The sequence below is a fragment of the Morchella importuna genome (genome assembly GCF_003444635.1).
Source record: "Morchella importuna strain M04M26 chromosome Unknown Morimp01GS010, whole genome shotgun sequence".
Lineage (NCBI taxonomy): Eukaryota > Fungi > Ascomycota > Pezizomycetes > Pezizales > Morchellaceae > Morchella > Morchella importuna.
This window is the reverse complement of record NW_025763407.1, coordinates 662,055-687,609: the sequence shown is the minus strand read 5'-3', so window position 1 is coordinate 687,609 and position 25,555 is coordinate 662,055. Positions and strand designations below refer to the sequence as shown.

The 25,555-nt window shown below is 44.4% G+C and overlaps 6 protein-coding genes across 6 annotated transcripts; 3 read left to right on the top strand and 3 right to left on the bottom strand.

The window, feature by feature from the left end:
- Nucleotides 1-208: 208 nt before the first annotated feature.
- On the top strand, nucleotides 209-1,677 carry LAJ45_04281 (uncharacterized protein; the record flags this gene model as incomplete). The annotated part of the gene is made up of 4 exons (XM_046113861.1): nucleotides 209-281; nucleotides 545-810; nucleotides 868-1,285; nucleotides 1,349-1,677. 4 exons carry the CDS (start codon nucleotides 209-211, stop codon nucleotides 1,675-1,677), a joined length of 1,086 nt encoding a protein of 361 aa, XP_045972963.1.
- A 2,149-nt stretch (nucleotides 1,678-3,826) lies between these two features.
- On the bottom strand, nucleotides 3,827-4,555 carry LAJ45_04280 (uncharacterized protein; the record flags this gene model as incomplete). The annotated part of the gene is made up of 5 exons (XM_046113860.1): nucleotides 3,827-4,066; nucleotides 4,128-4,181; nucleotides 4,243-4,302; nucleotides 4,357-4,483; nucleotides 4,551-4,555. 5 exons carry the CDS (start codon nucleotides 4,553-4,555, stop codon nucleotides 3,827-3,829), a joined length of 486 nt encoding a protein of 161 aa, XP_045972962.1.
- A 620-nt stretch (nucleotides 4,556-5,175) lies between these two features.
- Nucleotides 5,176-7,418, bottom strand: LAJ45_04279 (uncharacterized protein; the record flags this gene model as incomplete). Its single annotated transcript, XM_046113859.1, has 4 exons — nucleotides 5,176-6,288; nucleotides 6,347-7,102; nucleotides 7,157-7,301; nucleotides 7,369-7,418. 4 exons carry the CDS (start codon nucleotides 7,416-7,418, stop codon nucleotides 5,176-5,178), a joined length of 2,064 nt encoding a protein of 687 aa, XP_045972961.1.
- A 2,414-nt stretch (nucleotides 7,419-9,832) lies between these two features.
- On the top strand, nucleotides 9,833-13,338 carry LAJ45_04278 (uncharacterized protein; the record flags this gene model as incomplete). Its single annotated transcript, XM_046113858.1, has 8 exons — nucleotides 9,833-10,784; nucleotides 10,849-11,133; nucleotides 11,220-11,545; nucleotides 11,600-12,049; nucleotides 12,107-12,391; nucleotides 12,446-12,586; nucleotides 12,645-12,862; nucleotides 12,924-13,338. 8 exons carry the CDS (start codon nucleotides 9,833-9,835, stop codon nucleotides 13,336-13,338), a joined length of 3,072 nt encoding a protein of 1,023 aa, XP_045972960.1.
- Nucleotides 13,339-16,016: 2,678 nt separating this feature from the next.
- LAJ45_04277 (uncharacterized protein) lies at nucleotides 16,017-20,457 on the bottom strand (the record flags this gene model as incomplete). The annotated part of the gene is made up of 4 exons (XM_046113857.1): nucleotides 16,017-16,247; nucleotides 16,314-18,073; nucleotides 18,127-18,323; nucleotides 18,377-20,457. The coding sequence occupies 4 exons, from the start codon at nucleotides 20,455-20,457 to the stop codon at nucleotides 16,017-16,019; spliced, it is 4,269 nt and encodes a 1,422-aa protein (XP_045972959.1).
- Nucleotides 20,458-23,751: 3,294 nt separating this feature from the next.
- LAJ45_04276 (uncharacterized protein) lies at nucleotides 23,752-24,911 on the top strand (the record flags this gene model as incomplete). The annotated part of the gene is made up of 6 exons (XM_046113856.1): nucleotides 23,752-23,901; nucleotides 23,964-24,032; nucleotides 24,302-24,480; nucleotides 24,547-24,594; nucleotides 24,648-24,727; nucleotides 24,784-24,911. The coding sequence occupies 6 exons, from the start codon at nucleotides 23,752-23,754 to the stop codon at nucleotides 24,909-24,911; spliced, it is 654 nt and encodes a 217-aa protein (XP_045972958.1).
- Between the last annotated feature and the right edge of the window lie 644 nt (nucleotides 24,912-25,555).

The following is a 25,555-nucleotide window of genomic DNA, read 5'->3' as shown; positions in this document are numbered from 1 at the left end:
CTCGCCCAAACGAAAATCCCCTATAGGTACCAATCCCGTAAAGGGCCAATCATTCAAAACGACTTCCATAACAATTACCTTCGCCATTCCCCGTAAATCATTCACTATACAGCTTCCCAACGTAAGCCAAATCTTTCCAATGTCCCACCACATTACATGGCGACCTGGGATGCCCCATCATGTCGTATCATCACGCTCGTCTCCAAGAATGTCGAGGTCTCGGCGAAGGGGCCGGTCGGCAGATAGAGGTATTCCGAGGTTTTTGCTTCAATCTCATAACGGTATGTTTTTAGAAGTCGGGATTTTTTTCGATTTTTCGATTTTGTTTTGTTTGCTTTTTCTTTGTCCAACCCCGCCGTTCATTGCGTTAAGGAGGGAAAAAAAAGGAAAGAATAAGCGGTTTGCGCGATGAGATGAGGTTGAAACGACCCATTCAGGGTTGTGGGGGCAACTCTTCTAATAAGAAAACATCACTCCCTTATACAGCTTCTACTATTGCGAACAACCAGAAGTTCTGTGCTAATGTTTGTTTTAACGCCTCCAGAGATCCGAAGAAAGTTCTTGGAACTCGAGTACCTACAGGGCGAACGCCTAACCCAGAGTCTTGTGAACACCCACGAAGACTCCAAGTGGCGGCTCGACGACTCGCCCGAAGTCAGCTCCCGAAATAGATATTCCAACATTGCGGCGTGGGAGTACAACCGCATCAAGCTGAAGGTGCCCGAGGAGCACTGCGACTACATCAATGCTTCTCCAATCACATTGACTAGTCGTAAGGATAATTCTGTCAAGCGATATATCTGCACTCAGGTGTGTAGACCCTGTATTGAGAGAATTGGACAGATTGAAGACTGACTTTTATGTTAGGGCCCGAAAGAAGGGCAGTTTAACCACATATGGCGAATGATTTGGCATGAGACCGACGACGTTGCAGTGATTGTGATGCTCACGAAGACTTTCGAGCTAGGGCGGGACAAGTGCTTCCAGTACTTCCCAGAGAAGGTTGAGGATGAAGCGTGGGCAGTTAATGGCGACGACGAGTTTGGAGATGGGTTCAGTGCGACTATCAAATGTGTCGAGAAGACCAAGGACAAGCGCAGCTCGTGCACAGTACGGAAATTGATCCTGAAGGTCGGCGATAAGGAGAAGACAGTATGGCACCTGCTATTCAAGGGATGGCCGGACTTCCATGTCCCGGAGGGTGAAGACCGTAATGCACTCCTGGAGGCCGTGAAGCTAGCAAACGAGAAGAACAGTGGTCCCCATAATCCACTTATTGTCCATTGTCAGCCACCTTCCCAATCCCTAATTATAGCTAACATACGCTAACCATTTGCGCATTGTACAGGTAGCGCCGGTGTTGGCAGATCGGGCACTTTCGTAACACTCGACCACTTCATCCGCGAGATTGACGCCGGCGCGATTGCTGCCGACGAGCGCGAGGATCTCATCTTCGAGACCGTCAACCAGCTCCGCGAGCAGCGGATGTACATGGTGCAGAGCCAGGTGCAGTACGAGTTTCTGTACCAAGTACTCAAGGAGAAATTCCAACGGCGGGGGAAGTCAGCTTCGCCTCCGGGTACGTCCACAGATGGTGATAGTGACAATGGCTATGAAGACATAGTCGAACCAAATGAAGAATTCAAAGCTGATGGAGGAGTGCTCCTGCACTCATAGTAGCCCACATCGTCGAATAACGTACACGTGTATTGCACCACCGGTTTGAAAAATACGACAAGCATTCGTTTAGCTTTGGGTCTTGGTTGGGAGGTGTTTCACTATTTGTTTCATTATTTTTCCTTTTACTCTACGATACCAAGGCGTTTGATTTATGACCGACCTGTATACCACTCGCTGCTGTGGTTTTATGCGCTTTCTTTCTTGTGTTGAGGGATTTGCATATTTCATTTTTATTTCTTATCTATTCATTACAGTTTTGCGGGAGAGTAGGCATGGAATAAAGGAACTGGAGTTGTTATTATTTTTGTTTGGTTTTTTTTTATGTGTATCAGTTCTTTATTTTATTCCGTTTCATGTCATCAACATCATCGTCGTCATCATTATCATAGCAGGCAAATGGGCGCTCGCGGGAGCGGGGGGGATGGGAAAGGCAAGGCAAGGGCATGGAGTTTGATTATGTTTTTTTCTTTTTTTCTTTTTTTTCTTTTTTTCCCCCAAGTTATTTCCGTGTATTCTGGTTTTGAATCATAATCCGGTAGTTAACTTATCATCCTGTATTCTGTATCCATATCATTTACTATCTATCGTTCTACCATCTGGATCTGGCGAAACGTTTTCATTGCCACTAGCAGCCTCTCTACTTTGACCGAGGTCATGTAAAATTAGATAAGCTAAAAAGTTGATCAAATCTAGATCTAGATCTGATGACATCTTAGCTATCATGACTGATTTGTATTCGTGGGGTGACATACGGACAGTCAAAGGGGGATGAGTTGGCAGGTCGACTTGTGTCACGGGTGATCACTCGCTCCGAATTTCCGCATCACAAGGCGTGCTTTTAAACTTTAGACCATTCCGCTTTGGGCAGTCCGTGAGCCATGACGTAGGTATCGGCTGTCGCCGCTGCTGGGGTTAGGAATAGCAGAGCTAGAGCAGGAAGAATGTTAACCCGAGATCAATATCTGGGGCCATCCCGGGCGATGCCCCACGAACTGCAACTATGGTTGGAGCGATCAACATGCAGAAGACGGCGGGCAAGATGGTTAAGATAGCGTGCCTGGACAAAGAAAGAACGTCACCAGGGGAAAAGTGCATTTTGGGCTTGTCTTGTACCACGTCCCTGGCGATGAGGATTTGATAATGGTTAGCCTTGACGGCGCCCCGCATACTGCTGGTGCGCCCATTAAGTGTAAGGCTGTTTTTGCTATATATACCTCAAATCAGGGTCTTTAGGAAGTAGATACCTCATGATATGAAGTTTTTAGTTGAGCTTCGGGTGCTCGTGGTACTGATCGCACTATGCTACTACTTTTTTTTCCTTGTCTCCTATTGGATAAACCTCTGTGGTTCTAGTTTTAATACATTTGTTTCAGCTAGTTGCCTGAGTGCTTCATCGGTCGATGAAGTTTTAAGGAGAAATTTACTAACGTCGACTGTCACGTCTCTTAGTGGGGATTATAAAGCGTCTTGAAAATAGGTACAATATATTGCGCGTGAATTAGGCTGCTTCAAGTAAGGGGTCATGTGGGTATCGATTTTTTGATCATTCCCTCGCCTCGGCCCCCAAACAATGGTATAACGAATACACTCACTATCACTATATATAATGATCATTTATATTTGCGGACGGACCTCGATATTTCTCATAATTATTCTTTTCCAGCGCACATATGGTTCGATCATGTGTTGACAAAGCATCACATAGGTATTCACATGCCGCACGGAAACATGTCAAAAAAGCCGAATCGGAAAATAAGTAAATTCATGCATGGAGCGAAATAAATTTCAGGATAGAGGGCTGTCAGTAGGTAACCTTCTTGGTGGCGTTCCAGGAACGCTGCAGATCCTTTCCTTTCTTTTGCTGAGCTGGTCGGGATTATAATGGATTCTGGTTGGACGGCGCAGCTGCAACTCATCGCATCGCCATCTCAAATGGTGGTTGGCGGGTGCGGGGGAAAGGCGGGGCCAGGCGGGTGCGGGGATGATCAAAGGAGAAGTGATAGGATAGAAAATTTACCTTCCATTATAAACCTCCGCACCTCACTAATTAGGTAAACAGATCTGAGAAAGTAAATGCCGGCATATGAGATAAAACAAAACCGGGGGGGGGGGGGGGACGACAACTGCCAGGCTTCGCAGCTCTCATTCATTTCGTGTCTCCGATATCCTGCTCTCCATCCTCATCACCACCATTGGCATCTACTCTTCCAGCTTCCAAGTCCTCCATTTCTTCACCTTCACCCGCATCTTCACCCGGTACCAACTGGTACTTCTTTGCCTGTCGTTTTCGCTCCAGCATCCTCTTGTGATACCAAGTTGACAGTAAAAGCGCCCCCACAGAACCAACAAGATTTGCTAGTATATCGAAGGGATCAAACTGGCGAGACTTGTAGACCAGGTTTCTATCAGTATATACTCAATATTGTGAGGCAAGAGAGGTGGCTTACAGTGGCGGCCGATTGTAGAAATTCGCTACCGACTCCCCCAATAAGTGTACATATCTACTCGGCGGATGTTATTTCAGACGATCAACCACGTAATAGAGCTATATCGTCCACCTACAACTAGCGTAAAGTTGACAATTCTCCTCCTACTCGTTTCCAAAATCCAGTAAAAACATAGCTAGCCTTAATCAGCACAGTGCACCCGGCCGAGATATATATTAGTTGATGGTACCGTTAATATGAAGAAGGTAATGAAGTGGAGGAATTTATCGTTGACTGGAACTTGAATCTCGGATAACCCCAAGTACGCAGCAAGAAGTGTAAAAGCGCAAAAGGCGCCGGCGAATGGAGCTCGGATCCTAATAGATTGTTAGGACGGTAGTAGCTAGAGCTACAGCGCTGTACACTTAGGAGGGAGCTACAAACCTCATCGCTAATACATCATGGGTTTCCTTAATATTGGCGTTATTCCAAGCTCTCTGATTTACGTGGGATGATGGTGATGAATGCTAGCATGGCCCTGCCAAGTCATGGACGGATGGCTTATGTAACCACTCATCAACCGAACACGTTACAGCAGCAGCAGCAGCATAATGTATGTAACTGCAGGATAAATGTTTAGGTTTTATTTTTGACGAGGTTTAGGGTATATTTACTAGGAATATACCCTATCTGGGTGCCATAAGTATTGACAGAAATAAATAAATTTAATAGTCATGCAAAATCACTCGTAGTCTATATCCATAATATACCTACTAAACCTCAAGAGTACATGTATGTATTCGAGAGCGAGAGTTATCCACTATGTACATAATGGCAATCTACTCTAGTCCTTTTATTCTCCCAATAATCATGTCCATGACCAAATGGACAGTTGGTGATTAGTACATAATTGGTTTAACATTTTCCCCAGCTAAACAGAAACCGTCCAAACTAATAGGTACACTTAAGCTTCAAACACACTCCTCCCCCTTGTCCTCTAAGTAGATACATGTATTAAGTATATCAAATGATAGATATAGATAGCTGCAGGCTAGTAACTCTTACAAATTCAGAAATCTGAATCCAAGCATCCTGGCAGCGAAGTAGCCACCTCATCCAAGCACTCTTCCTTCGAAGCGGCTAGTTGATCTGAACATTCGGTCTGCAAGACAAACGACTGATGATGATTCCAGTCCTCTTGCCCCTTCTCCCACTTTTCTACTGCATAATGCATTGCTCCATCACTCAAAATAGCATTCTTAACGTTGTCCCATTTGTGACCTCTTATCATTTCAAAGATCAGTGGTAGGTAAATGTGAGCAACCCTTCCGGTAAGGGCTTGCAGAGATGTACTGCAAATTTCGTCCAAAATATACACAGGTAGGACCATTTCTTGTCTCAAAACCTCGGACAAGTGCCCTTTATCCCCTGTAGAATCCCGACATACAGCGAGCCCTCGTCCCTCCTTCCCCTCTAGAATGTTTTCGATTCGTTTCAAACACGCAAAATACTCTGTTCTTTGCATCCCAAGCACGTTCTGCGGAAATATTGGTGAATGAAATATGCTAGAGGCTTGGGCTTCCTGAACATCGTTCTCGTTTCCAATTTGTAATCGACCCAAGCACATGCGGGGAGGACACGCACTGATCTGAATTGGAACTGAGGATGCAAAATCCCAATCGATAATCCCACTTATCTTAAAATCTTTCTCGGAATTGGCAGTGAGAAAGATGTTTTGTGGGAATAAGTTGGCATGTTGGAGAATAAATGGACCAGTCTCATAATTTAGGCCAAGGGTTTCAAATACGAGAGACCGCATTTGTTCGAGGGCAATAAAATGATCTTTTTCGGTTTCCACTGTGGGGTCACTGATTATTCGGGGGCGTTTTGAGTTGTGAGAGAAAAGGTGGTTAAAACGGGCTGTGATGGAACTTAGACAATTGGTTGGATTTGCCAACGGGAAGCATAATCTTGCCCGACGATCGGGAAAAGCAGCAACAACAGAGTCTGTAAAGGGTCTACAGGTATCAAAGATACAAGGACGAACTCCAAATGATGACTTTGGCGTGCGAGAGTTTTTATCCGGTCTGTGCCAGTAACTAAGATTGAGAGTTAGGTACCCGCATGCCGCAATTGGATGCTTTGCCAGTTCCAACTGATACATCGCCAGTTGCTCAAAGATCTATAGATTTAAGAGTTAGAATTGAATACATCATGTATTTTTTTTTAAGATTTCATACCTTTTGCCGCCTCATGTTAAGATCTTTTAGATCTGGATTTTGTTCACTTGGATTTCCAACGAGTGACCAATACTGCTGAAATGACAAGCCTCCAAGTTTTTCCATCAAGATAAACGGCCAGTCAACTTTGTTGATTATACCAGCACGCTTGTCATGCGCTTTCTGCTCCCAAGTTAAATCTTTGACTGGAGGGTACCGGACGTCGTACGAAAACACTTCAGGGACAGGAAGTGATGTATGCTCTTTGAGAAACCGTAACGTAGCACACTCGCTCTCCATTCTTCTCTCTTTCTCTGAGCTACTGAGGCTCACAGAGAGAGGTAAATATGGATTTGAACTGGTATCAGCTGGAAATGCGGCTACCCAAACATCATCGGAATTGCTGTGTTTTCCGTTTCTTTCAAATTGGTTCGAAATGAATACATGTTTCCTTGGCTGAAACCGTAACAAAACAAACACCTCCAAAGTTCCTGATATTGGAAGAGTAAGTCGACCGGTGTCGGACACTATCCTGTCGACGATGCACTCTAACTCATTGTAATATTGATCATACAGGCCATGAGCAGCAAGAGCTAGTCTGCAGAGCTCTCCCATGTCAACCCTTGATAAAGTCTGCTGTTTCTGAACATGTAATATGAGAGCATCATGATGATCAGTAGCCTGTTGGGGGGTCCAGCGATTATTTTCGTTTCCGAATTCATCAACGAAAACTGGGAGGTTTCGGTTGACTTCCCACCTGGAGCCATCGATAACAAACTACACTTATCATAAATATCGATACTAGTAATAATGATTCGTACAACAACTTACTTTAAAGTAGATTTTATCGAAAGGCTCTTGCTGTCCTAAAAAGCAGGCGAACTCTCCATAGGAATACCGCTCAAGCTTGAATCCAGGGAGCTTCCATTCATTCAATGATGAAACCACTTCTACCGTTTTTGCCTGTGAATCCGACCTATATAGAGGCTTCTTAGCCTATGCTGCTATTACGGCGGGATCTAAAGTTGATAAGGGTATCCTACCAATGAAATGCCAAGCAAGGGTTGTGGTTGGATGCTTCTTGCTCACTCATTATGGTTTCCTACAATCAAAAATGTAGACCAAACGGTTTTGATGCTGATAAGTGGCAATTGAGATGATGACACGATGGATATAGCAAAAGTATTGGAAGGATGGGATAGTTTTGGGAAAGGTTGGCAGAGGTGGTTGATGTGGGATGGGAGTAAATGTAATGTAAACTACAAGTATGTACATGTATACATGTATGGGGCTAGTGCATGATGTACTACATGTAATATGCTAGGCTCGTCCCCAGTCCCCCTGCTTCCATCCCTCCGGAGGAGAAGCTTGCTGCTAGTAGGGGATGGGTACGAGACTACATGTACATGTAGTAATATGCGTATGTATACATGTATACATGTACATACATAAAAGTTTTGGTGTGTACGCGCGCGCGCACTCTACGTAAATGTACATCGAATCTAGATGTACATTTATCATGGTGTACAACCTACAAGTATAGCCTACGTGTATGTTCATGTTCCATATACATGTATTTATGCGTGTAAGATGGGTGCCTACAAGTAGCTAGGCTGAGGGTACACGAATGTATCTTACCGAAAATTCGAGTACTATATATAATCATCTTTTATGTTTCATCTTTCATCACTTTAGTATTTGGCGACTCTTTGCTCTATTCTCCCACCTCCCTGTCCTTTAGATTAACTATGTACATGTACTTCTTATACGGTACCACAAAGCTAGTAGAGGGGCGTGGATTTGCTATATATACGGTACGGTATTGATAAAATATTCTTCACTGAACTCCGTAATCATATAGTAGTGATAATTTGACCCCGTTTTTATACAATAATTAGTATTTACATACATGTATCTATACCCTATCCCTTAAGCTGTTACTTAAATTAATGTCGGCTCCTTTTTCCAAAATACAAAGCAATAAATGTAGCTAATGATTATAGCTAAGATTGAACCTGAATAAGTCTCTCACAAATCCCCAACCATGGTTTTATGTATCTCATTCCAATCTTACAAGCACAGAACAACCACAACTTGACAGTCTAAGAGACACTGCGCGCGAAAACTAGGGATTACCTGTACAACAATCGTTTGGAAGGGGTCGATTTGTCTTAGGCCGTATTATCTTAATTAGGCGTAGTACATGTAGCTTTGCAGTTTGGCCTGACATTTATAGCCAATTACTTCTCAAGTTCCGGTGGTAATTCACTGCATGCAATACTACATATAGTTATAATCACATGTAATTTCACTGTTCATTCATGTAACATATACAAAATTTATGTACGCTATATTGTCGATATACATATGTAGTCTTAGGGCTCCATATAATCAATGAGTTAACAAGATCCTCTAGCAGTACTATTCTATCTTCATGAAAAATCACTCGTTATCTATCTCTCACGAGCAGATATGAAGAAGAGTACAACAGAATTCTAGAAGTGATATGAATATGAAAGATCTCTACTCCAAAAAATTTCTATTAGCTACATGTACATAATTGTTGAATTCATCATGTCAGCGCGCTGGAGTTTGCCGGTATCTAGTGGTATGGGTGCGTTTTGGTTTATATAATTTTTGGGGGGTAGTTACATAAGTATACATACATGTACATAAGCCAAGATGTTATTATATGTATACATGTATTTCTAAATATGACCGTCATGTCATCTAATACTTAGATTCAGAGTATTCCCTCAATACATGTACACAACCCAACAAACCAATTGAAAACCTAAGAGCCTATAGATCTTATATATTATTTCAAGTTACTAACAAGACTAAACTATTTTGAAAAGATTAGTGTTGATGTCTCATACGCGTCGTCTATCATTGGATATCACTCGGATATTACTTTCTAGGGTCCGCGTATATGTAGTGTTGAAAAAATCCTTATCATATCGGACATATAATTAACTCTACCATTGAATGCCCTTATTAGGTCTATAGACCTTCATTACGATTCCTACTGTTGAACTACATACTATGCAGTGTGGGTTAAATTAATGGTCGCGCGTGTAGACGGAGTACTACAAGCTGCATGGCACCTTCAACATAGAATCCGATAAACGAAACGAAATAGTAGCCAAACAAAAGGGAATCGTTAGAAAAGATATGAAAGTTATTTTCTTGACGAATTTTTGCCTTCTGTCTGTGTCTGAGCTGTTGTAAGGGTGTCACCTTGTGTCTTCAGTATTCGACCTCAACGCAACGCCTTAGTCACCCATAACCGAAGCGTCCACAACCTCACCTGGTGCGCCTCAACTGTTCCCCGCGAAATCGACGCCTGTTTCCATCGCGAACTTCATCGATTTTCATCCCATTTTCATCCTCTCATCCCTGAGGGTCGCTTGTTCATAGCTCGGGCTATGACCCGAGCAACTTAGCTCGCTCCTTTGACGTTCCTACTCGCGTCAAAATACACCACCCCCCCAACCTCCCCACATCATGTCCTCCCTCCCCTCACAATGGCAGCGTCCGCAAATTACTCGTGAAGATACCTCCCAGCGCTCTGAACGCACTCGGACAGCCTCTATCGATATAGGAATCGACATGGGGGAAAAGGAGGAAACCTCGGATTCCATCACCGCGATCTTCCGGCAGCGATACACCCAATATGAGAAAACAATACAGAGCTTGTTCAGGACTGACCGTCCTTGCTGCGCTGCTCCAGAACTGGACCTTTCAACACTGGAGCTCAACGATAATTATCCTTCTGGTCAAACCAATCCTGCGGCATCTTCCGTTCTAGACAATGTTCGGCCTCCAGCGCGACAGCTTGACGACGACGACTACGATTTCGACGACGACGACGGAGATGAGGAGCCAAAGAAAAGCGCGCCCTCGCCTTTGCTCGCAAAAGCTTTATCGTCACATTCCCAGTCCAGTGAGCCCTCGAGGAATATAGCGGAAGCAAAAAAGAATGCTACCGCGACTAGGGAAAAGCTAGAAGCAGACAGGAAAGCCGCGGAGGAGGCGGCGAGAAGCGCGTTATCCACCATGTTCTTCACACTGGAAAATGATAGAGACGCAATGTTGGAACAGCAGAAGCTCGAGGAGTCTGATAGACAGGTCAACGCAGAGGCAAATGCGGCGCAAGCAAATGCCCCTGGAAAATTAAGTAGTGCGAATTTGGGTGCATCAAGCCTAACATTGAAACACTTAATCGCTAGAATCGATGCAAAGCGCGAGAAGGTTAAAGTGTCAGACATGGAGTTGCGGAACTTGATGTCGGAAGTTAGGAAAAACCGGTCTAAGTGGGCTAACGAAGACAAAGTGGGCCAAGAAGAGTTATATGAAGCGGCAGAAAAAGTTGTGCTTGAATTAAGAGCGTTAACAGAACACTCAACTGCATTTCTGAATCGAGTAAATAAACGGGAAGCACCAGATTATTTTAGCAGTAAGTTAACAGTCTGCATTTGAACGACAGTACCCCTAACTTACCATTTCAACGTGTTTCTTAGTTATCAAACATCCTATGGACTTAGGAACCGTAATGAAAAAGCTAAAAACACATCAATACAAAAGCAAGAAAGAGTTTGTCGATGACCTCAATCTAATATGGGCGAATTGCCTTGCCTATAACGCAGATCCAATGCATTACCTCAGGAAGCATGCCAAGTGCATGCAGAAAGCCACACAAAATCTAATACCTTTAATTCCGGATATAGTTATTAGGGATAGGGCGGAGGTTGAGGCGGAAGAGGCCGGTACTATGGAGGTGGACGCTGAAGGTGAAAGTGACGATGGTAATCCTTTCTTTCGTTATTCATTCACACCTAGCCCTAAATCTGGTTCTCATTGATAAAAACATTTATTAATACATTACCGATAGAACCCCTCATGTCATCCCGTGGTAGGAAAGCTCCCGGGACCAAAAAGGCTAGGAAGGGGGCCCGAACAGAGGGAACGCCTGAAGTAAAGCCACCTACGGTACATCTCCTCCGGGCCGACTCACTGCCGCCAGGAGAAAGCAGCCAGGTAAACATAATGCAAAACGGATTTCTCACACCTCTGGGAGGGACACCGGTTCCAAATGGTATCTCGGGAACATCGATGTCACAAATGGAGATTGACCATGACAAAATTGATGACGATTCAAATGACGTGGAGTACCAGGCTTGGAAAACCATGACTAAAAAGGCTAGAGCAAAAGTTGCAGTAAGTCCATGTGAATTGAGTAAACCCGATATTTTTTTCTAATTGATGCGTTAGAGTGACCGGCATAAGCTTTTGCGTGGAAATCGACTCAACCCCGAAGAGCCTGCTCTTCTACGATCAAGAACCGACATGGGGCGGTATTTAAGGAATGAAGAACGACATCTCAAATTTCTTCAGGAAAACGAGGACGAGGGTCTGCCTCGAGGCAATGGCAGTGACAAGTTGGTCGACTCTGCTGAAGGAGATGATGAGGGAGATCTATTGCCTGATTACTACAGCCCTCTTTCATGTGTCCCAGAACTTCCCTGGAGCCTTGTTTGGCATGGAGACAGTGATGAGGTCGATCTTCAAGGCCAAGATATAAGGCTTGCTCCAAAGGGGATATTTACTCAGCCAAAATCCGAACTAAGCAAAAGGATGGATGCAAATATCAGGCAGATGCAAGATACGCGAAAACTTTGCTCGAAAATCGCGGTCATCAAGCAAATGCAGGTACAAACTCAGGCAAGTCCAAGGCTCTAATTCTCAATTACATAGAAAATCTTCTAATAGACTCTGCAGATGTACTCTAATCAGTTTCAAAGATATGACCCCAAGGAATTCATCGAGGCAGATGTAGAAGACTTCGTTGTCACCGAAGAGGGCCCTATAATGTGTCACGATGTAGCAAGGGCGGCATTACAGAGATCTGTGGGCAAGATATTTTTTCATGCTGGCTTTGAAGAATATCAACCAACAGCAATCGATGCAGTGACAGATATTGCAGCGGATTACATTCAAAAGCTTTCAAAAACTTTAATGGTCTACGCTGAAGCGCCATCGCATGAAAGACAATTTTCACCGGAGGTAAATGTCAACTTTCAGAAATATTTAGTTATAGCGTACTAACAATTTCCGTAGGAAATGCTCCTACATGCTTTGTACGAAAATGGTGCAGACGTTGAAAGTTTAGAAGCGTACATCAGAGACGATGTTGAACGTCTAGGGTCTAGACTCAATGGTATTCATGAGCGGATGAAATTTCATCTTACAGAACTTTTAGTATGCATCGAATATTCTATGGAGATTCTTGACGGTACCCCTGCTAACACACCCACAGCGTCCGGCTCTTACAGATACAGGTGGAGATGGTTCCAGAATGTTTAATGATGGAAGTGAGATGTTTGTCGGTGGTGACTTTGCAGAAGACATTGGTGATGACTTCTTTGGGTTTAAGGAGTTGGGCCTAGACAAGGAGTTTGGGCTTTCCTCCCTTTCCGTTCCACTGCATCTACTTCAAGGGAGGATGCGCAGTACTTTCCAGAATCCCAGTGCAAGGTACATTAACATTACTTCGTTCCTCCTCTTGATATAGATACTGACTTTGTTATTATAATAGTGCTGCTGTGTCAGCTGATGGCTATAAACAACCTCCACCTTTCGAACCCGTTACACACGAGATCATCACGAAACAAATTGGTCTTGTCCAAAACTTCTTTCTCGCAAAGCTTCACGCCAACAACGAAGAGGCCCTTATTGAAGATGAGCACCTTCAAGGAAAACAAAAGCCACCAAAACCGAGACTGCCACCTACAGGAAAAATCTCAATGCCACGGAAGCGACCGTCGAATAGCCATGGTGGTAATTCTAAGAAAAAGAAAAAGCCAAACCCGGCTCCTGCCTCTACGAAGACTGCACTAGTCAAGGACGCTCCTCCAGCTCTAGAGCGGACACTTTCCAAGATATCAGAAGGCGGTGACGAGGGCAATGGTGGAATGATGTCACCAGAATCATTGGTCGGCGGTGGTGGTTAATATCTTTCCGTAACTCGTGCTGCCAAGTTTGATTTGGTTCGACCTTAATATGATTGGAGATTAGGTTTTATTCTCTACTTTGATGCTCCTCCCCTCCATTTGTTCACCCTTTTTCTTCATTCATTCCTTTTTTCTATCCCCTTATTCCGGACTGTTTTTGCAACGGATGGAAAAGTACCCCTGTTCAGTTCTCAGCCGAGTTCAGAACGTGGGTGCTCCCGAATAAGCGGGATGATGCTTTCCCTCAGTTCCTTTTCCCTTGCGATGTATATTCATAAAAGTGCCTACAACCCCAACCTACATACCGTCATAGAGAGATGCATAAAATCTCCACGGCGTTTCGGTTATTTGGGGAATGTTTATTTTTTATTATATTTCCTTTTGCTTTCTTTTATGGACTATGTGGATCTGGGAGGTTTTTTTTTAGTATGGGCGGGTGTCTGGAAACTGCACAAAAAAGCTGGGTTTGTGATTCTATCTTTTTATGTTATTCTCACTTGTTTAACCTTCATACCGTCGTTTTTGATAACTACTTATTGTATCACAACGCTTTTTTTGTTATTCTCTCTAGTTTTCTGTGTTCTACCAATTTGTGTCATTTTCTGTCTGCGGGATGTTGTGTAATCTAAATAGGCTTTCGGGGAGAAGGTGGAGGGTTTTTATAGGTCCGGTCAACTTTTGCTTTCTGATATCTTTTCTATTCCTTTTTCTTATTTTTCTTGGATCGGTATTTTTCATGTTATATAGTTCCCTTTTTATACTCTTTTTTAGTGTTGCTTTTGGACGATATTGGTTACTATTTTACACCCTACTTGGCTAAGAGATATAGCTTTGATTGGCCGATGTCAGGAGATGACATGAGGTGGTGTGTAAATGTGATTCTTGTGAATTAGGAATTCATGATTGCAGTAGGTTTTATATATTGTATTCTAGAATAGTTTCGCGGAAAGGGATACATATCGATGGGAATGTTTTTAAGCACGCTAAAAAAAAAGGAAATGAAAAAGAAAAATATATATATACTTAACTACATGTACTGGATACGAACTTTCTAGCAAGGTTTGTAACTTTCCCTTCAATTTTGTCACATAATATGTAAGCTACGATTGAGCGCCACACTACATGTGTTCAATGTACCAGAACCTCCAGTGCAGCAATATCATGGTACAGAAGGAGCCCATACTATACATAGGCTTGGATGCTATTCTGTATCTTAGAGGTTGAACTAGACCGAAAAGTAAAGAAAATCATCACCGTAAGAAGTACTTGTATGTACCGGGCCTTACGTGTAGTAGAGGCTGTTTGGCTCGCGAACTATCTCAGGCCGGGCCGCAAGGACCAAATGAATGAAAGAAAGTTGACGTGCGATAAACGACACGGCAAAATTTGAAATTATTATAGAAAACTAACCTTCGATCAGGATATATGATACTATACTTAAAATTCAATTGGGAAGTTTTGCATAATTCCGTACTGCTATGGTACATACATGTACCTGTCCTGCCCAATAAGCCTTTTTTTTTGGTATTGTATGTAAAGTATCCCTCCTACGTTGTTGGCCGGCTGTTGTGTTCAGTCTCTTGTTTCTTTTCTTCTCAACGACGATTCGAGACGAAAATACGTAGAATGAATAAAACTTTAATTGAACGAACAGGATGATGATGTATGATCTACAGGAAGATAGCAAGCTAGTTATAAGGTCATACCGCTGCGGACACCTTTACAAAGGGATTGTCCACTTTTACACATTCTGTGCTGACTAATGCGTGACAAATCCCTTGACGACAAATGTGCCCAACAACGTGCAGTAATACTCGGTACTGTAGTTATATAGCCAACCAAAAATCAGCACGAGCTACTAGATACGGTTAGTATTAGCTGAAAGAGGGAAGCTGCAAATTTGAGAGCCCACCCGCCCAAGGGACCCCCCACAACCATTTCCGGGTTGGATCCCGGCACTGCCATCTTTTAGATGTATGAGCATTCTGGTAAGGTTTTTGGATCGCAATACTTGTATTCTTGAATATGATGCCTTCGCTACTTGCGGTTCACAGGAAGACTAATTACGAACACCTTTGCGGGATGACTGTACTTCTAACTTAAAGGACTAGAGACACTCTCCACCCCGGGCCTCACCCATCATTCTTGAATTCGATTTACAACGATGGCCGGATTGCAAAAGAAAGATTGATGAAAAGGATATCCGATAAATTAACATATTAGAAGATATCTGAATATAGATATCTTATCCCCCCCTCCCCTCCCTTTTCCCAATACTATGTAACGAAAGAAAAGGAAAATGGAACACCTGAAAATGGAATCCGACACACCCCACCAAGAAATATAAGAAAAATCTGCGAACCTCCCAAAGAAACCACTCCCGGATCCTGCCAGCTCCGCCGTTTTAAAACAAAAGAAATGTCCCAGTTTAAGTAATAATGTATGAGGTTTAAAAACACGTCATCGTAAAAGTCATGATGAAAGCCCCAGTACTGAGCGCTGATAAACCCAGACAAGAGCCAAATAGAAGATAAGAAATACACAGGGCGAAATAAGATAATTAGGCGAAAGAAGAGCTATAAATAAACACCTCCCCTTGCGAAAATGGCAAGGGGGGAAGAACTGTAGGTTATAAATACGGAAAGAAACAGTGATATCCTCCTAGAACGCCGGTCCCCTTAAGCAGAATAAATTGGAATATTTGCTCCGTGGGGAGCCTCAATATCAGACATATCGCCCATAGTTTCACCGATCTCGGCTTCGCCAGCTCTGATTCTCTCTCTTAAGATACTGGCTGAATTCAGGCATTCGATGTATGTTCTAAACTTGATGATCTCATGGAGCAGATAGGAAGACTTCTTCTCCCAGTTGGCCATCGCCTTTGCTGAATTCGGATGACGAGGTGAAAACTAAAATTGAAAGAAAAAATTAGCAAAACGCTTATCACTTACAGCGGGTAAGGTATATAAACATACAGCAACCCGCATAGGCGGTCTTAACTCATTATGCTTTGTCAATTCCAACTCAATATTCTTCACATAAGTCTCCAAAGCCTTTAACTGATCTGCTTCTTTCAAGGAGCTAGCAACCATGCTTTGTGTTGGTGGTGCCCAATCGGTGATATTCATTTTATCACCGGGTAATTTAGCTTTCACCATCGAAGTATGGTCAATACTCGATCTGATCGAAACTTGTAAACTAGGTCTGGGCTCGCCGTGATTACTCGACGGAGGGCTCCCACTATCCATATAATCACCAAGGGCATTTTCACTCCAACCGTATTCGACGTTACTGACACCGCCAACTAGGGGTTCTTTCGAGAGCCTTGCGGCCCAGTAGTTTGCTGTTGTCACAAACTCCCTTACAATCTCCGCAGTTCCAACTTCAAAGAAGTGTACAGCACCAGATGGTAACGATAGTGCCCACACATTTGGTTTACTCTTGGAATACCCCGGTGATGGGAGCGCTGATGCAATTGTCTGTCTCAACATAAAAGTGCCAATTGACTCTGCATTTTCTGTCCAATTCCCTCCACCGACTACGCCTAAAACCGGGTTGTTTTTCCCGCCTTTATGTTGGCTGCTGCCGAACAGAAATAATTTCATCCAGCCTTTCTCAATGACTGCAAAACATTCGGTCCACGCCCGGTTCTTTGCCTTTTTGTCGACACCTTCAAGGTGGTGCTTATGTTTAAGCATTCCTTCTTTCGCCCATGGAGCCCCTGAAAGCTCCAGTTCGTCATATTCGAGTAGTGTTGATCCCCCGTCATCGGCCGAGTGCCCACTGGCTGCCTCCTCCCGAATGATAGCATGGCTAAGAGCATTTGCGAAACCAATAGATTGCTGGTAATCACCATGTGTAAACGCAGATCCTAAAGAATCTACAGACATCGACGTTTGCGTCTTATCAAGTGAGTATTTACTCCAAGTACTAGATGCAGAAGGGCTCCACATTGATCGATCCTCGAGGGACGTTCTGCTAGACGCAGCATATGATCCATTGTAGAGTCTTGGTCTTGACCTATTTTTTGCGGTCCATTTAGTGCCCAACTTACTATCCCGGTTACGGTTTGAAACGCTGAGTTCTGACGGCGCTCTGCTGACAGTACTTGGTGATCTCCGCAGCATTCCTGATCCGAACACGGAAAGAGTAGTAGAGTGTGTAACTTCCGCCTTTTCAGGCGCACCATAGAGTGGTAGTGCAGTTGCTTTTACTGACTGATAGAAATCTTTTAACACAATCTCCACCTGAGTTTCCCAGACCTTAATCCCACCACCGAGCGAAGTCTTGACAAGAGCCAGTCCCCCATCCATATCGTAATCCATCTTTTCTGTTACTATCTCATCCCCTTTCGGGCTAAGACCTCCGATTCCGTTGGGTTTACTTGAGTTCCTATTCGCTCTTCCAAAGTCAATCGACCCTCTTCCAGTGCCACTCGGGCCACTATACGCCCTCTCCCTCGTCAATGGGAATGTGGCTGCGTTAGGAAGCCCAGGATCATCTGGTTGTGCCGAGAATGATTGGCGATAAGGAGTCTGTGAGCGTGATGGCATAGTATTATAGTGAATAAGTTTTGTATCTGTATTCGCAGCAGACTCCGCAACAATCCTACGAATACTCAGCATGGTATTCTTGATGAATTGACCACGAGTCATCTTCTGGGATTGTGGGAGATCTGCGATGTGGAGATCTGTGTTCAGTAATAAAAGCGAATAGAGAATGGTAAACACAATGTCTATCATGAAGTTAGCGTCACCAATACCATGAGCGGTAGGGTATAGAACGCACCAACACTTTTGAACCCGTGTGTTCGATTACATTCACACCACCTTTTTGAAATGGATGTAATGATCCTGTCTACCTGTTGTGTTTCACCCTTGAACACCAGTCTTCCACAAAAGATCCTCAGGGCTGATAATATGTTGATGCCTGAATAATCAAACATCTCCATGTAGGCCCTTCGATTTCTTGCGCCCGAAATACTCCTACAGACAAAAAATTAGCTTAAATTTTCCCCTGAAGGGACCGGTAAACGTACGGATCGCCAAGCCAGAGAGTTACTCCAGCCTTTGGCATAGCATCTTCATCACCTTCAAAGATCTTCCTCGCCAAGTCGCGTATTTCCTCTGACGGTTCGTCATCCTCTTCTTCGTCCTCACTCATGATTGCCTCTTCGTGCTCCTCCAAAAGCTTCGCCTTCTCGCCCGGTCCATCTCTTTGCAACATTACGGTTGGAGTCCCTGCTGCAGTCGCCGGTGTAGGTGTCATGAGCCACGAATCTCCCGGGCCTCGATTCCCTACGCCCAGAAGACTAGCCCCCAATTTCGTATCTAATTCAAGTGGCTTCCCACGACCACTATCTCTCCGTATCTTCTCTTCCTTAGCGTGCAATGCGTCAAGCTCTTGCACGGTAGCAATTGGCGTTTCCTTCTTAGAAACAACCGATCCCTGTCGCGGCTTATCATACACAGATGACGTAGTAGAGTTCTGCCGCTCCTTCTCATGTCGTTCTCTTTCTAATGCAACATTATCGACGCTCCTTCGGGTTGATAGGATTGATCTCGTTTGAATAGGTGGCCAGCGCATTTCATTATCCGGTTCGTCTTCGTCTCTTGAATGATGATGTTTGTGTGAGAAGGTACTTGTGTAGGGGCTTGTTTGTGGTCTTTCCCAATCATCTCGATCTTTGGGCTTCGATGGTTGGAGCCTCAGGTCTACATTCCTCCCACCCCTTGCATACTTGGTGTCTTTTCTGTATATTTTGTAGTCGCTAAAATCATCATTGAAGTGACTGCCACTGTCTCGGCCCCTCAGACTCTCGCCAAAGAATGTCGGTCGCTTTGGTGATATTGGATCCGAAGAGGCTACAGTACGGATCGTCGCACCCCGTGAGAGGTAAGCGTGCTCATGGTCTTCTTCGTCGGTTAGGTCGTAAGTAGAAGATTTCATTGTCGAGCAAAGATAAGAATTCATTGCAGCACTAAGTGAAGTCGAAGGGCTTTGGGGGGGAGGGTATTCAATCGGAGATATGGGCTCTGTAGCATGTAAGGGAGGTGGTAAGACAGCTGTAGGTTGCGATATCGCATCGCTCACAGACTTCTTCCGGCGCCTGAAAAATGACGGTTTCTTATTGATTGTTGACTGCGGGGGATCGGAGTTCTGTGGTGGCAGTGCGACTTCTTGGGGTTGTTTGCTACTTGCAATGCTACTTCCACCACTTGCATTTGCACTGCTCCCACCACCCACACCAAACACCCGTCGAAAGAAGCCAGGTTTTTGTGGGGTCTTATCTTTTGCATTCATCGTTGCGGGGTTCACAAATGCCGGCAACGGTGGTAGTGATATAGGATCTTCAAAGTGTGGGTTGAATTGCTGGTCTCTCCTTAAGCTCCTGTTAGACTTGTTTGACAGTCGTCGTACAAGACGCGGAGACCGTGGTGGAGAGGGCGTTCGGTTTCTTGGTCCGCTCCTTATGGATGGAGGCGGCGCTGCGTCAAAGGGGTCATACACATTCGCAAACCCATGTGAAGAACCAAGACCGCGACCGCGAGAGCGCGTTTCCCTCCCAGCATCGAAGTTGTTGGCGCTGCCGAAACTTTCGGTTCCGTTGTCAAAGGAGCCAACACGTCTATTCCCGTAATTTGTCGAACCGCCCACGGGACCACCTGCAAAATTCCCAATATGTGAATGATAGTTGCTGGTACTGTTAGATCGGCTGCCGCGCGGTATTGGGCCGGTTCTCTGCGAGTAGTTTGAAGCAGTATCGTCATCTTCCATTTCGTCCACGGAGGTGAAATACGGTGAAGTATCAAAGGCCCCTAAAGACCCGTCACCGATCTTATCAAAGGACAGTAGGAGGTTATCCACCAGTGACTCTCTTCCGTTTCCCAGGTTTAGTTGGAGGTCGTGGGAGTCTCTCTTGGGTTCGGGGGACGAGCCACCTATAGCAGTGGACACGGTTCCCTTGCTGGACTTCCTGAAGCCATAGACCCCCATTGAAGAATCGCCCGAGTAGGACGTGGAGTGAGTCGAGGGGGGCGTTCTGGTAGCAGGTCTGAACCTCTGGCTACTCTCCGCGTAGAGCTTATGGGCGGCAGAACTTGGCTCGGGGGGAATCATTATTGTTTCTGCAATAGGCGGGTCTTGGGGCAGCTAGTAGCTCTGCAGTGTCAGTTTCTGCTATGCTAAAACTGTTTGGACCGGATGTCTCTGGCTGTTTAGCGTGTAAGTTGTATGCCATAAACGAATTGTAATAAACGATTACTGCCCAATTGACCTCACCAAAACCAAAGGGGGGTGTGAGTAGTGGGGGAAACACGCGCTGGGTGGAAGTGAGCCGCCGGGGGTAGTGGGGATCTTTTTTTTTTTTTCTTTTCCAAAGGATCTGTCTCTACATACAGCTTAAAAAAGTTGCTCACAGAGGGTTCCTGAGAATGCTTTTTAGGGTAACGAATTAGGATCGAGATACCGAGTAATTTCTTTTTCCCTCTTCCAGCCCAAGAAGTTTTCGGGCGCTCGACTTGTGTTTCGGACGGTGTAAGTTGCTTGTGTGGAGAGATCTCTTATATCCGGGATATGAAGTGAGGCTGTGATTTCAGATCTGCCCTTTAGTCTTCTTCCTCTTTCTCTTCGATTTCTGTTAGAAAAAGCATCAACACATGGCGATTTTTCTTTTGTGCAACACTCTCACAAGGATTTCCCCGTAAACTATTTGATCCCACTCTCCTATAGCAGTTCGTCGGATGCCCAACTCCGTATAGGATATACCCAGGATCACAGGATAAGGGGTAAGCCGGGGCGAAACAATAAGACAGACGAGCGGGGGTAAAGCCACGAGTCACTTGTTTCGTGGTCCCACGAACCGTTAACGGAGGAGACCAAAATGAGATTGATTATGGTGTCTTGGTAGTGGTGTGAGCGGAGAGATATGGCAAGAGGGGTAGAGAAACAGAAACAGAGGTAGGCAAAGACAAACTGACTGACAGAGGGTGTAAGAGTGGATTAGTAGAATGAAAAGGCAGAAGAATATCAGACAAGTCTGTGAACCGACCTCTTCTTCTATTCAATGAAATTGAGGGGGTGTAACCTGATGTTTTAGGGAGGGGCTCTCTGATCCCTTGTTACGGTCTCACGGAGGTTTTCCCAGTGGGACTCTATCGTTTACTAGCTGCTTCAGAGTAACCCCAAAAACCCCCACGATACAATCGACACATTCATACCTATGTATGTATGCACCTACTCAAAACCAATTAATCACATCATATTGCATGCTCTGTCTATCCTTCTCTTGACCGAGTGGGCGCAAAAAAAACCCTGGTTCCTGGGTGCTCTAGATCTAACCAAGTGCTACTACTTCACACTGTCACAATGAGCTTTACTGCAGTTGCCGTTTTAATCTTCTCAATATATCAAGAGCTATCGATATTATATCGATACAACTCTCGACTCGCCATGAGTTACCCAACCAATTCCAAAAGAACCAAACCTTTATGTGGTACACATCTCAATATTGCCTAGATCAAACTCGCCTGTGTATGTCGTGTGTAAACCCACGTTCTAAAGCTATAGCCTATCGCTTTAACCATTTCCAGCTATTCCTCTAAGACTCCAACGTTCCTAACCAAGAAATCACGTCGATTGGCTCCGCGGGACGCGAAGAATACATATGTTCCCCATATTAAGGAATTATTAAACCTCATGCAAGGGAGAGATCGCGGCAGGAAACTTGTTTTGGGGTTTCATGCACCGTGCTTGGAGAAAGAAGGAGGGTGAGGGATCTGGCTGCTTGTAGTCAGGGGTAAAATCAGATGCGGCATATATTTGAGACTAGGGGCCGTGGCATGAGGTATCACTCGACGGCCTGACACCTTGGCAAACCTAACCCTGGATAACTCCTCTTATATCATTTACAGCGCCTTGTACTACCTTGCCAGGTACAGGTATGTATGCATTTTCAGCGAAACCAAATCCGTTTCGTATGGCTCGATTGCGCAGCTCTAATGGCAATGTCGCCACTACATGTGAGTTCCAAACCTGGCTCCAGCTCTGCCTCCACCTATGTATGCACCTACATCTACTACTAATTTCATGACGTTTCCGAACACGACCAATATTGCATGCTATACAAAAAAGCGCTAAATCCACCTTTTTGTATGTCATGCAATATTGGTCGTGTTCGGAAACGCTATGGAGCTACGAGTATCTATTCAGAGACATCTACCTACCCAGAGACATCTATCTATTCAGAGACATCTGCCTAAGATACCTATATTAGCAATTCGAACTATGGGGAGTGAATGAATCAAACCACTAGCCGGTGGCAACCATAGATGCTTCGCAGGGATTTTTAAGCTTATATGTTTTGCTTAATCTGAGATAGGCCATCTGATCAGCTCTGGAATTCAGTTGGTACATGTACAGCGAGAGGTAAAATTATTGTAGAAACAGGTGTCTAAAAACAGGGTTTTCTGTGGCTGGGCAAGCCAATAGGACTCCTCCCATATTTCTACAATAATCTTACCGCAAGCTGTAGTTTTACGTACATACATTAACAAGAGCCTCCATTCCAAAAGCCTATTGGTTCTAGTGGCTTTCTTCTAAACCATTATTTCAAAGTTTAAGGCTAAGTGCTATAACTAATACTTAAACCAATATCTTCTACGTAACTACGAGGACGTTCCAATAGGCCGTTTTGTCCTTTGTTTCACCACCGGCTGTTTCATCAGGTCGCCACTGAGTTACAGGTAAGACATAACCGGTTGAGCTGATATCATCGAGTGTTTGTGGGAGATTGTGCATCTGTTCTACGTATAACCGATCCGAGGAAGAGAAACATTGAGAATCAAGCATAATCATAACTACACTACAGCTTGCGGTAAGATTATTGTAGAAATATGGGAGGAGTCCTATTGGCTTGCCCAGCCACAGAAACCCTGTTTTTAGACCCCTGTTTCTACAATAATTTTACCTCTCGCTGTATATATGCGTGTATCATCTATCCTCTAAGCCTTATGCCCATCCCATATGTTCAACACCGGGAATGTGGTATATGTATAGATGATCTGAGCAGTATGTAGAGTATTGCGGGAGAATCGGTCTTGAATTCCGGGTTCGAGGATCCTATCGGTGAGAGTTTTGTCATGCCTTCTAGAATCCGGCGTTGCACCAGGAAGACAGCCGGAACGCCAGGCTTCTGACACCCCGACGCTAGCCTCAACCGGTAGCAACACCACACAAAGAAGTAGGTAGCCATCCTGATCTTTGAAAAGCCGTCAACCTCTCTGTTACCACCCGCTTAAAGCCACGTGCTACAAGCAGTTTCCCAAACATCGCACATTGCAACATCTATCGCGTCGGCAACGTCTGTAATAGGATCATCGCAAATCTTCTCTCCTAGCCATCATCAGATCCTTCATGAACCATTTCCGCGCCTCACCGCCGCCTTCACGCTCGTTCACTCCTCATATTGGTATGCCTAGACATGGACGTCAAGACTCTCGGTCGTCGCTGCGGCTACCGCCGTTCTTCAAACGGCTCTTCAAGTTCCCACAAATGGACTTTGAGGTTAGGCTTCCCAGACGACGGACTGAGCTCAACTCCGGGTTTACTGACCTGCAAGGTATTAGATGGCCACATGGGAAATGACAAACCTTATAATTGCGCCAAAAAAGGTCTTCAAATCTATTTATCACCACGTACGTTTCTTTCCTTTTTCTCAAGGTATACATAACGAAACAAGCTAATTGCCCCCGTTGTGCAGAAACGTATACCTAACTATACCCACAGTCCCTAGACAATAAACTAACTACGAATAGAAACCAAAAACTCTTGGTCGCGTGATGATCCTTCTTTCATTGTCCTTCTGACCTTCTTCCTAACACTCTCCTCCTTCGCGTGGGGTCTCGCATATACACCAGCATTTACATCAATACTGCGTTTATCGTTCTCGATGGTTTTTATGCAGTTTCTTGTCACATCTTTGCTGTTTGCGACAGCGGGATATTTTCTTGCCGGAAAGTTTTTGAAGGTCCAGGGTGCTGGAGGGCTTGGGAGAGGAGGCATTGTTGGTGGGGAGGGTGAAATCGAATTTATGTATTGCTTTGAGATCGGCGTGAGGGCATTCTTCCCAGTCTGGGTGTTTTTGTAAGCAGCCTTGGATTCGTTGGGGTATAAGAGTCAGAATGAAGGTGCTGACTTCTTTTGGTATAGATATGTGATCCAGTTCTTGATGATGCCAATACTGACAAGAGACTATTGGTGCGCTGCACTACCCCTATCTCTAGGCAAGCTATACTAACCCAGCAATACAGGATTTCAACATTCCTTGGGAATTCTCTATATCTGATAGCAGTCTCCTACTATTGTGTGATCACATTCATGGGTTATAATGGTACCTCTCACACCACATATTTTTTTCTTCATAAGCTAACTGTTTAACTTCACCAGCACTTCCCTTTCTCCATCACACAGAGATAATGTTAGGCCCAATTTTCATATTTGTGGTCCTATGGGTCGTTAGCTTATTTGGCTTCAACTTGCCGAAACACATCATTCCTGTGCTTCTCGGGGTATGATTCGGACGTATTGTGGGCGAGAGGGTGTTATTGCAGAACTGGACTTTAGAGAGTTATTGGGATTAGAATGTTTTAATGGGGATTATGTAATGTATATATTGATCATGGAACGCTATAATGAAGCATAGCTTGGAGTTTAATATCATGTTTTACGAGGCTCTGAATCTAAAGGAGCAAACACCATAATGTCACTGATCGGTGGGTACATACGAGGATACCGGCAGAATACCACTCTTTTTTTTTCCAAGGTCAGCCTTTGACAGCATTATTACAGCTTTAGGCGAGTACAAATTTAAACAGAAGCTGAGATATGGAACCGTTATGAGCGGTGCTATTTTTTATTATTAATTACGGTTGATGCTTATTGTAAACACTACAAGTGGACCGCGACCTTCGGCCAAGTTCTATGCGACTAAAATGTATGCTTAAATCAATTGTGTATTATACATGTGTTTGATATGCGGAAAGGCCACTGCACAGCCTTCGACCCCTCCTCATGGGCAAAGACCACTCTCGCATGATATACTACAGGCAATTCGTTCTCTTATACAACCAAGCAAATCAAAACACAATCTAAGCCATCACCAGCACCACACAGAACACTACTAAGCTGGTCTACATATCCATAATATTTTTGTTTATAT